This window comes from Salvelinus alpinus, chromosome 29 (genome assembly GCF_045679555.1).
Source record: "Salvelinus alpinus chromosome 29, SLU_Salpinus.1, whole genome shotgun sequence".
Lineage (NCBI taxonomy): Eukaryota > Metazoa > Chordata > Actinopteri > Salmoniformes > Salmonidae > Salvelinus > Salvelinus alpinus.
The window spans coordinates 31824291-31834861 of record NC_092114.1 but is presented as its reverse complement, the minus strand read 5'-3'; the positions used below and the strand labels follow the sequence as shown (position 1 = coordinate 31834861).

Genomic DNA, 10571 nt, shown 5'->3' with positions numbered 1-10571 from the left:
ACTGTGTAAGGAGTCCAATCTAAGTAGTCTTCATAACATTTCATGATGTCATTTTAACAACTGATTCAACCAGTGTTATTTCAGGTGGTTGATGACCTGAGATTATAAAGCCTAGAGGATGGTTGTAGAAGTTCCATCCAAAGCAGAGTGTTTGCCTCTGGGTCATGACAGTTGAGTGTGTATTTGGAGTGAATCTTTTTATATTCAAATGGTCCAAATAATACTTTATGAAGACTAATAATGTCTGAAGAATACTTTATGAAGACTAATAATGTCTGAAGAATACTTTATGAAGACTAATAATGTCTGAAGAATACTTTATGAAGACTAATAATGTCTGAAGAATACTTTATGAAGACTAATAATGTCTGAAGAATACTTTATGAAGACTAATAATGTCTGAAGAATACTTTATGAAGACTAATAATGTCTAAAGTGCCTTTGTCTTACATGGATTCCACAAATCACTATATGAATTTTTTGCATTATCAATGATTTGTCATTTAGAAGTATATTTACGTTTAATTTTGTTTAACGTGAGCTAATAATACTGTAGCAGGATATATTATAAGGTGTGTGTGTGTGTGTGTGCAACCAGAGGAACGAGTACGGTGAGCTCTATGACACACTAAGAAGAAGTACTCAGTGTGAGGACAATGATGAGTCCCTACAACTACAGAGATGATTCTCTCCATTAGGACTAATTCTAAAAAGAAGTGTGCAGACAAAATATATTTAAAACCAGGTGTAACAAACTATAATATCAGTGAATGGGAGGAGGGTGGAAAATAGGACAGGAGGGGTAAAAAATAGACAGGGCCCCCTTATGATAAACACCAAGTTTATGCTGAGAAGAAAAAAAGAAATATCCCAACCCCCCCTCTCCTCTGTCTGCCTCTCTCTATATTCTAGCAGCACACAGCAACACTCCTCCCTCCCTAGCCAATATAGTCAGTTAGGCTTCTGGCCCCCACCCCCACACCTCCCTCCCTCCTTTTACAGCCTGTCTGTCCTTCCTCCCTTAATGCACATTTCAGAGAAAAAAACTAAACAAAACTTAAACTAAGGGGATCCCCCTTTCCCATGCTAGTCAGTAGTATGAGCCTGGTCGCTGTACCTCGTCGCCAGAAAGCCCTGCATTGTAGAGGAGAAAAGGGCTGTGCTGAGCTGTGCCTGCGCTGCCCATCCCCCACGCGCTGATAGCAAAGTTCTGCTGCTTTTGCAAGCAGAGAGAGGCTGCTGCTGCTAGGAGAGAACACGAGGCAGGCAGGCAGGCGGAGAGAATGAGGAGAGGGGGTGGGGAGGGAGAGAGAGAGAGAGAGAGGGAGAGAGCAGCAGAGTGGGGAAGAGGAGAGCGTGGCTGTTGTCATTTGATTATTTACTTTATTCTTTCTCAAAATCTCCTCTTGATTTATCCTATAGGCTATTCTACGAAACCACACACACATTTTCAACGGTTAATTTCGCTTTAGATATAGCATTATATGTAGTATTTTTCAGTGGCTTACACTGTTTGTTTTCTCTCAATTTCTATTTCAATTTTGTTTTCTCTCTCTCTCACTCTGCTTTTCTCTTTTTTTATCTTCACTTCCTGCTCTGTGACTGGCTCAGTCCATCCCCCATCCTTCTTCCTTTTCTATCCTTCTTTCTCTCGCTCTCTCTCTGTCTCTCAATTCCATTCAAAAGGCTTTATTGGCATGGGAAACATATGTTTACATTGCGAAAGCAAGTGAAATAGATAATAAACAAAAGTGAAATAAACAATAAAAAATGTACAGTAAACATTACACACTCTCTCGCTCGCTCTCTCTCACACACACACACACACACTGTAATTTATTGCTTTCCTCTCCACATATCAAGCCCTCTGCTTATGCTAGTTCTGTCGTTCTCTCTCAGCACATGGCAGGAGTCAATCCCAATCTTAATACTCTGTAACTGTGTGAATATATTGTTGATACGATGCAATTATAAACATAGACTTATATTGTGTGTAGAATTACATAGTCTCCCCGTAACATATTCATATGTGTCTACTCTGTATAAAATGAAAACTAAATGCATTATAACTATGCAGATTGAAGCTTTAAGACAAATCTATATAGCCTGTAATGGAAATAATTTATGATTTACAGATTATGTGGTTGTCCACAAAATAGCCGAAATGCTGAATGTTATGAATTATGTTCCATTTATAAGTCACATTATTTATCATGTTCTACTATAGTCTCTCTAGGACTAGCTCTATAACCCCTTCAAAATAAACAAAATACATCCTTTATCCCGGCTTGTTGTAGCCTAGTCGCCTCCTACCTAATGGTTGAATCCGCTCCGTGTTTTGCGTTCATCTGAACGCTTCAGTAAAATGGCTGTGTCTCGCCGAGCCTCGTGCTGGTTTGGTCGGTTTCTTGCTCACACTCTCGTTCTGTAAGAGAAGCCTTCCCACATTCTCTGTTGGTTAATTTAATTCCCTGGATCTATTCTTCCAGTAACTTTCCAGTCGAATCGGAGACGGGAGTGGATGCCGGATTCGGTCCGGAGGTAGGGGGAATGATCCGGGACACGGGTACATTGTTATAAACAATTGTATTTATGTTTAATGCTATTCAGAGAGCTCGATTGTGAGTGACTCGCTGTGAGAGGCAGAGAGGGATATCATGGCCGCGCAGGTCGCTAGCGTCGCCACTCTCAACACTAGCCCGCCATCCGAACTTAAAAAGCCGGATCGGGACCCACTGGAGGAGTCGGTACCGGGAGAGAAACAACATGTAAATAAAGAACCGGGATCTGACAACGGATCTCCGGGACAGAAGGATCTGCAGGACGGGGCCGATGCTGGAAATGTAGGGGGAGGAGGGGAGCCTGACATGAAGAACGGGAACGGGAATTCGTCCAGGGTGAATAATAATAACAACCAGAATGATACTGGGGGACCGGAGGGGAATAACCACCCCGGGATGGGCCATCACCACCAGGGCTCATTCCCTCCACCTCCTTACGGTTACAACCAGCACTACAGCCGGGGCCCGTTTCATCAACATGGCGGACAACAAAGCCCTGGCATGGCAGCTGCAGCGGGGCCGGCAGTGCAGCCAGGTAACATGATGGACCCATACCCGCCCAACTCACACGAGCACGGCTTCCCCAACCATTTTAACAACTACAGCCCCTTCCCGAACCGGACTTCTTATCAGGGCCAAGGATACGCCATGAATTCCCCGCGTAATAACCAGCCCCCGGCGGCTGGGGGGCAGCCAGGCAAGCAACAGCCAGCAGGCGGAACTACAGCTATGGCTGCCTCGTACAATAATCAGAGGTATAACATAGGAAACCTACAACCCACGTCTACCCCGACATTAAATCAGCTCCTAACGTCTCCCAGCTCAACGAGGACCTACCAGAATTACCCACAAGGAGACTATAGTAACCAGGAAGGGGCTAGCAAGGGAGCAGCAGATATGGCCAGCAGTCAGTATGGTGGGGGCCATCCGGGTTGGCAACAAAGGACCCACCATCCGCCTCCAATGAGCCCAGGGAACACGGGACCTGGGAACACGGGACCTCTGAACAGAAACCAGGTAAACTTTTCTCTCAGTACTGGTGCACTTTGAGCAAGTTGCAGACAGCTCTGTGTAGTAGTGAAGGGTTGCAATGGAACAGCCATTGCCTATGTAGCTTAGCTAGGTAGCTCTCTAAAATGGCTGCCTCTGTTTTCTCCTTACACCACCTCCTATAAGAGTATTTAAACAGAAACAAGCCATGTCTGTGCTAAAATACCAAACTCACTGAGCTGGTAAAGATGTGAAGCTTTTGCCTGGTCAGGGGCAAAGTGGACAAGTTTGAGAGGAGAAATTGGAAGGCTAAATGTGTATTTTTCTTTCTTAGCAAAGCGTGTACTGTATAAAGCCCAATGACAGTTATTTATCCAGCTAACGTTAGCTATGTCGCTAACGAATCACTGCAAAATGTATTTGTATGCTATATCCACTCCATGTAGCCCTGAAGTTTGTTGCAAGCTTTCACACCAATTTTAAACGGCGAGATGTAAATGACACATGACGTAAGATTATATTGGAATAGTTTGTTAGAAGCAAGCAGAACGGATTGTATATCTAAAAGTACACCTGACTGTGGTCGACGTTTGTAAATGTAGCAAATAACTATCCTTCAGTTGCAACATTTTCCCCGCCAGCTTGTTATATTGTATCTTCTGATGATTGTTCCGATTGTTACATTGTAGTTAACGATAGAGAGGCGTTATATTTTGCCCCTGTATTCCGGAGTTGTCTCTGTACCGGTAGTAAACACGGCCAGTGATTTGAGAACGAGCAGATTGCTTTGCTTTGGGATTTGAATTATGGAGGTAAAATCCTTCTGTCAAAGCCAGGAGACAGTTGGTCTTAGGTTGACATGCTAGCTGAGATCTGATTGGCTCCCCATCTCCTGCTCCTGGCCATTTGTAATTGCGTCCAATGTAACGCTGTAGAAATCACCCACATCAGCTCATATACTCTGGCAGTGTCAAGATGACATTACGCATATTATTCACGCGCTTTAGCCTGTTTAACCGTCTGTGCATGACATTTAGCCTACTTGATATGCAAGCAAAATATGTATTTGTATTGTGGTCAGCATGCAGCGGCCTACATTTCAGCTGTAATGCGTGTGTCCAAGCATGCTAAATAAAATAACAATGTGCAAAATATACTTTATGGATGGTTTCATTGAACACATTATGTTGTGTAAGTTCCTCTGCAGTAATTTGCATGATGACTGTATTGCCTGCCACTCAAATAATACAGTACAGCTAAATTTGTTTAGTGTACATTTAGGTAAAATCTCAGCCGTAGCCTTCATGCAAAAATACTGTGTTCATACTTATACATGCATGTACAGCTCCACAGGCAGATTGGAGATGTGGCAGAACTCTAGTGCTGACTCTGGAACAGCAGAGGGAGTAGGTGTGGCTGTTTCCCCCATGCTAGAATAGTGTTCCTAGCTGATCTAGGATCATCTTGTAGAGGAGAGACAGGAGTTATGTGGTTCTGTTTGAGAATCTGACTGGTGCTCTGTGGATCTACAGTGTGTTTCAGAATGTGTTGTATTCTTTGAGAGAAACTGACTGGTGCTCTGTGGTTCTACAGTGTGTTTCAGAATGTGTTGTATTCTTTGAGAGAATCTGACTGGTGCTCTGTGGTTCTACAGTGTGTTTCAGAATGTGTTGTATTCTTTGAGAGAATCTGACTGGTGCTCTGTGGTTCTACAGTGTGTTTCAGAATGTGTTGTATTCTTTGAGAGAATCTGACTGGTGCTCTGTGGTTCTACAGTGTGTTTCAGAATGTGTTGTATTCTTTGAGAGAATCTGACTGGTGCTCTGTGGTTCTACAGTGTGTTTCAGAATGTGTTGTATTCTTTGAGAGAATCTGACTGGTGCTCTGTGGTTCTACAGTGTGTTTCAGAATGTGTTGTATTCTTTGAGAGAATCTGACTGGTGCTCTGTGGTTCTACAGTGTGTTTCAGAATGTGTTGTATTCTTTGAGATAATCTGACTGGTGCTCTGTGGTTCTACAGTGTGTTTCAGAATGTGTTGTATTCTTTGAGAGAATCTGACTGGTGCTCTGTGGTTCTACAGTGTGTTTCAGAATGTGTTGTATTCTTTGAGAGAATCTGACAGGTGCTCTGTGGTTCTACAGTGTGTTTCAGAATGTGTTGTATTCTTTGAGAGAATCTGACAGGTGCTCTGTGGTTCTACATTGGGTTTCAGAATCTGACTTGTGTTCTGTGAGGAGAATCTGATGGCTGCAGTAATTGTAGTGTTTACAAGCAGCCAAGGTGTCAGCCAAGTGTCACTGCTCTGTTCACTGGGTTGCTATGATTACTTTCACATGTGAGGCTGCACAGTGTGTAACCATGTCAACAGACAAATGGTGTATTCCGGTTTTAGAATATCATCAACCACGTGTAGGCTAGCTATAGCGTTGACCTCCTGAATATTGAGTAGCTAGGCCTATTTGTAATTTCTATCCATTGAAGTTTAGATGGAATTTGTTGATTTCCGTTTCTTGGCAATTGTCATTTGCAGTTGTTAGCCCTAAATGTTCATATAATATTCAACATTACAAAACATTAAATCAACATTTTAAACAAGTTATTGGTTAGCTCGGTGGTTCATTACCCTTTTCGATTACTGTACCACCAATTTAATTATTCAGTTTTATTATTCCCCCCCCCAGAGACTCGCATGATGCCTCGTGGAATACCTGTCTTAAAGACACTATCAAAGCAAATTTAATTAACCAACAAAGCAGTTAAAGAAATAGAGTTAAGAAAGTATTTACTAAATAAACTGAAACATAATTTTAAAAAATCAAATCACGTAACACAAGAACATTACATAACAATAACGAGGCTATATACAGGGGGTACTGGTACCGAGTCAATGTGCGTGGGTATAGGTTAGTCGAGGTAATTTGTAAAGTGACTATGCATAGATAATAAACAGCGAGTAGCAGCAGTGTTAAAAACGGGGGGGGGGGGGTGTCAATGTAAATAGTCTGGGTGGCCATTTGATTAATTGTTCAGCAGTCTTATGGCCTGGGGGTAGAAGCTGTTAAGGGGCCTTTTGGTCCTAGACTTGGTAGCTAGATCATGCATCTAGCTTCCAATCATGAAGCGTGTAACATTTAATGTAGCATAAGTGTCAATACAATACAGCTTCAATGCTCCTCATTGTGGCAATGTCATATCAGCTAGTGTCAATTCAGTCAATAATGAAATGGCATTTTTCCTCTAGACGGTCAGATGCCGAGCAATTGCCGTACCAGACGGTGATGCAACCGGTCAGGATGCTCTCCGTGGTGCAGCTGTAGAACATTTTGAGGATCTGGGGACCCATGCCAAATCTTTTCAGTCTCGTGAGGGGAAAAGGTGTTGTAGTGCCCTCTTCACAACTGTCTTGGTGTGTTTGGACCATGATAGTTCATTGGTGATGTGGACACCAAGGAACTTAACTCTCGACCTGCTCCACTTCAGCCCCGTCAATGTTAATGGAGGTCTGTTCGGCCCTCCTTTTCCTATAGTCAACGATCAGCTCCTTTTTTGTCTTGCTCACATTGAGGAAGTGGTTGTTGTCCTGGCACAACACTGCCAGGTCTCTGACCTCCTCCCTATTGGCTGTCTCGTGGTTGGTGATCAGGCCTACCACTGTTGTGTCGTCAGCAAACCTAATGATGGTGTTGGAGTTGTGCTTGGCCACGCAGTCATGGGTGAACAGGGAGTACATGAGGGGACTAAGCATGCACCCCAGAGGGCCCCCAGTGTTGAGGATCAGCGCTGCAGATGTTTTTGCCTACCCTTACCACCGGTGGGCGGCCCGTCTGATGCCCAGGATCCAGTTGCAGAGGGAGGTGTTTAGTCCCAGGGCCCTTAGCTTAGTGATGAGCTTTGTGGGCACTATGGTGTTGAATGCTGAGCTGTAGTCAATGAACAGCATTCTCATATAGGTGTTCCTTTTGTCCAGGTGGGAAAGGGTAGTGTGGAATACGATTGAGATTGCGTCATCTTTGGATCTTTTGGGGCGGTATGCGAATTGGAGTGGGTCTAGGGTTTCCGGCATGATGGCGTTGATGTGAGCCATGACCAGCCTTTCAAAGCACTTCAGGCTACTGACGTGAGTGCTACGGGCGGTAATCATTTAGGCAGGTTACCATTGCTTTCTTGGGCACAGGGACGGTTGGTCTGCTTGAAACATGTAGGTATTACAGACTAGGTCAGGTAGAGGTTGAAAATGTCAGTGAAGACACCTGCCAGTTGGTCCGCGCATGCTTTGAGTACGCGCCCTGGGAATCGGTCTGGCCCCGTGGCTTTATGAATGTTGACCTGTTTAAAGGTCTTGATCACATTGGCTATGGAGAGCGTGATCATGATCAAACAGTCATCTGGGATAGCTGGTGCTCTTATGCATGCTTCAGTGTTGCTTGCCTCGAAGCAAGCATAAAAGGCATTTAGCTCGTCTGGTAGGTTCACGTCACTGGGAAGATCGCTGCTGGGTTTCCCTTTGTAATCCGTAATATTTTTCAAGGCCTGCCACATCCGACGAGCTCCGAGCCGGTATAGTACGATTAAATCTTAGTCCTGTATTGACGCTTTGCCTGTTTGATGGTTCGTCTAAGGGCGTAGCGGGATTTCTTATAAGCATCCAGATTAGTGTCCCGCTCCATGAAAGCGACAGCTCTAGCCTTTAGCTCGGTGCTTATGTTGCCTGTAATCCATGGCTTCTGGTTGGGAAATGTACGTACGGGCACTGTGGGGAGGACGTTGTCGATGCACTTATTGATGAAGCCGGTCACTGCGGTGGTATACTCAATGCCATTGCATGAATCCTTGAACATAGTCCAGTCTGTGCTAGCAAAACAGTCCTGTAGCTTAGCATCCGCGTCATCTGACCACTGCCGTATTGAGCGAGTCACAGGTACTTCCCGCTTTAGTTTTTGCTTGTAAGCAGGAATCAGGGGGATATAATTATGGTCAGAGTTGTCAAATGGAGGGCGAGGGAGAGCTTTGTACGCGTCTGTGTGTGTGGAGTAAAGGTGGTGTAGAGTTTTTTTATTTATTATTATTATTTTTTCCTCTGGTTGCACGTGACATGCTGGTAGAAATGAGGTAAAACGGATTTAAGTTTGCCTTCATTAAAGTTTGTTCTTTCTCTCAGGTGTTTGCAGACTCCTGTTAATTCTCCTGTATGCAGGCTGTGTAGAGGACAATTTAATACCCAGGACTGCAATTTGTGATTCATTCAGCCACGGTTCTGCATGTGGAGATGCTGGAGATTCGAAGAAATTAGAATTATGCAGTTTCAAGTGGCAATCTCCTCTGAGAGACTTGTGTTAAATCAAGTTATGTTGTTAAAATCCGATCTGTGATTGACAGATGTTATTCTTGAATTGTGCTGCTCACATAAACTCATGCTCCAACGGTTGTTACACCAGAATAGAAATGCCTTTTGCCTCTCCTCAGCTTCCTAGATGCCTTTTCATTCATTTGCTGTGCATGCCTAGGCTACAATATCACTATGTTACTGACTTTTAATGCCTTTCAGTTGTTTCTGTATTTGGAGTTCATGTATTTCTATAGATCTGTGGACAGACTTCACCACTGTATTTCCCTGCTCTATGGCCAGGTTGTTAGGGGGGTTTGTGCTGAGACTGTGGGACTTGGAGTAGATGGCAAAATAGTTTTTCCTTTCCGCTGTGCTCGCTCTTTTGGGGTCTAGTCCCAATTACGGCAAAGCACTTTGTGACAAATGTTGCTTTAAATTAATTAATTTATTGATTGATGGAGAAACCAATTGCGCGATTAAGATCGGTTGAGGCAAAGATGAAGCTGTGAGAGATGTCTAACCTAATATCAGTGGGCTAATTGGTCCTTTTGGTTGTAAAACCTAGCCTAACGGTTGACTCTGATGTCTGCCGACAAACAGACCCAGTCCTTTTCTGGGAGAGAATCGCTCGTCAGGCTGAAATCAAATCTGGTTAGAGTCCATTTACTTTGTGACAATAAAAACCTTGAAATAATAGTATCTACCAACGTGGGCATATGCTAGTGATCCACACAGCACATTCAGCTAGAGAAAGGTTGTGTCTGTGTGGTATAGAAGTTTGACTGAGTGCCTTGATGTGATAGTGGACCAAAGTCCAAGTGAAGTCTCCGTTCGACTGGCTTTGGTCTGTTTCCCTGCACTATGAACTTGCCTGCCCATACAGACGGGTGATGAATTCTCCAGTTTGTGGAATCTTATAGGTAAATATTGATAGGAGCATGATTACTGATTTTGAAGGTGAATGTTGTCAATCTCTGCAACCAAGATGTACTGGAGAGGACCAGAGTTGAGAAACACTGCTGTAGCAGGTGAGGTGGTGGGGACTGTGGTGTGCTGTGTAGCCAGTGGACTGGACAGGAGGTGTGTTCTACTGTATTCTGGCTGTGCACTCAAAGATTCTCTCCGCTAATTTCTCTCTCCCTCTGTCTGCAGTGCTGAGTAGTGATTAGCCACACGGTCAGGACAGCACGCTGCCTCACAACACTCTGTTTGTGTTTGTGTGTGCACGCCCTGTGTGACGGGCTGGTGTGTGTGTGTGTGTGTGTGTGTGTGAGGGAGAAAGAGTGTCAGTGATACCCTGGGGGGGAGGGTGTTTTTGTGAATGATCTTTGGCTGCCTGTGACAGCTGTGTGTGTGTGTGTGTGTGTGTGTGTGTCCTTGGCAGTGTGTGTCTGTGTGTTCCTGTGTGGCAGAAGCCTCAGGAGGATCCTCTCTCAGTGACCTGCTCCACGTGCCACCAGCCATCCGTCTCTTCTCTTCAGTAACACAGTACTGAAGTCTTTCTCCATCCCTGAAACAACAGTCTAGGAGGTGGCGCAAACGAAGGATAGTCTCTCGTCTTCATTTTTTTACTGTGACCCTACATTATTCTCTCATTCCACATGTTGTGTCCACCGTTGTTTCCTGCCTTCATCAGTTCACTTTTTACCTGTTTATCCCATCCTCAAATCATTCACTCTCCTTCTTGCCCTTA

The 10571-nt window shown here is 44.2% G+C and overlaps 1 protein-coding gene across 2 annotated transcripts in view; it reads left to right on the top strand.

The window, feature by feature from the left end:
- Positions 1-2359: 2359 nt before the first annotated feature.
- arid1ab (AT-rich interactive domain 1Ab) overlaps positions 2360-10571 on the top strand; it is a 53571-nt gene continuing 45359 nt past the window's right edge. For both annotated transcript variants that reach the window (XM_071373584.1, XM_071373583.1), the window contains exon 1: positions 2360-3578. In XM_071373584.1, coding sequence (XP_071229685.1) covers positions 2658-3578 — 921 coding nt within the window. In that variant the 5' untranslated portion in view covers positions 2360-2657. The remainder of the gene's footprint in view (positions 3579-10571) is intronic.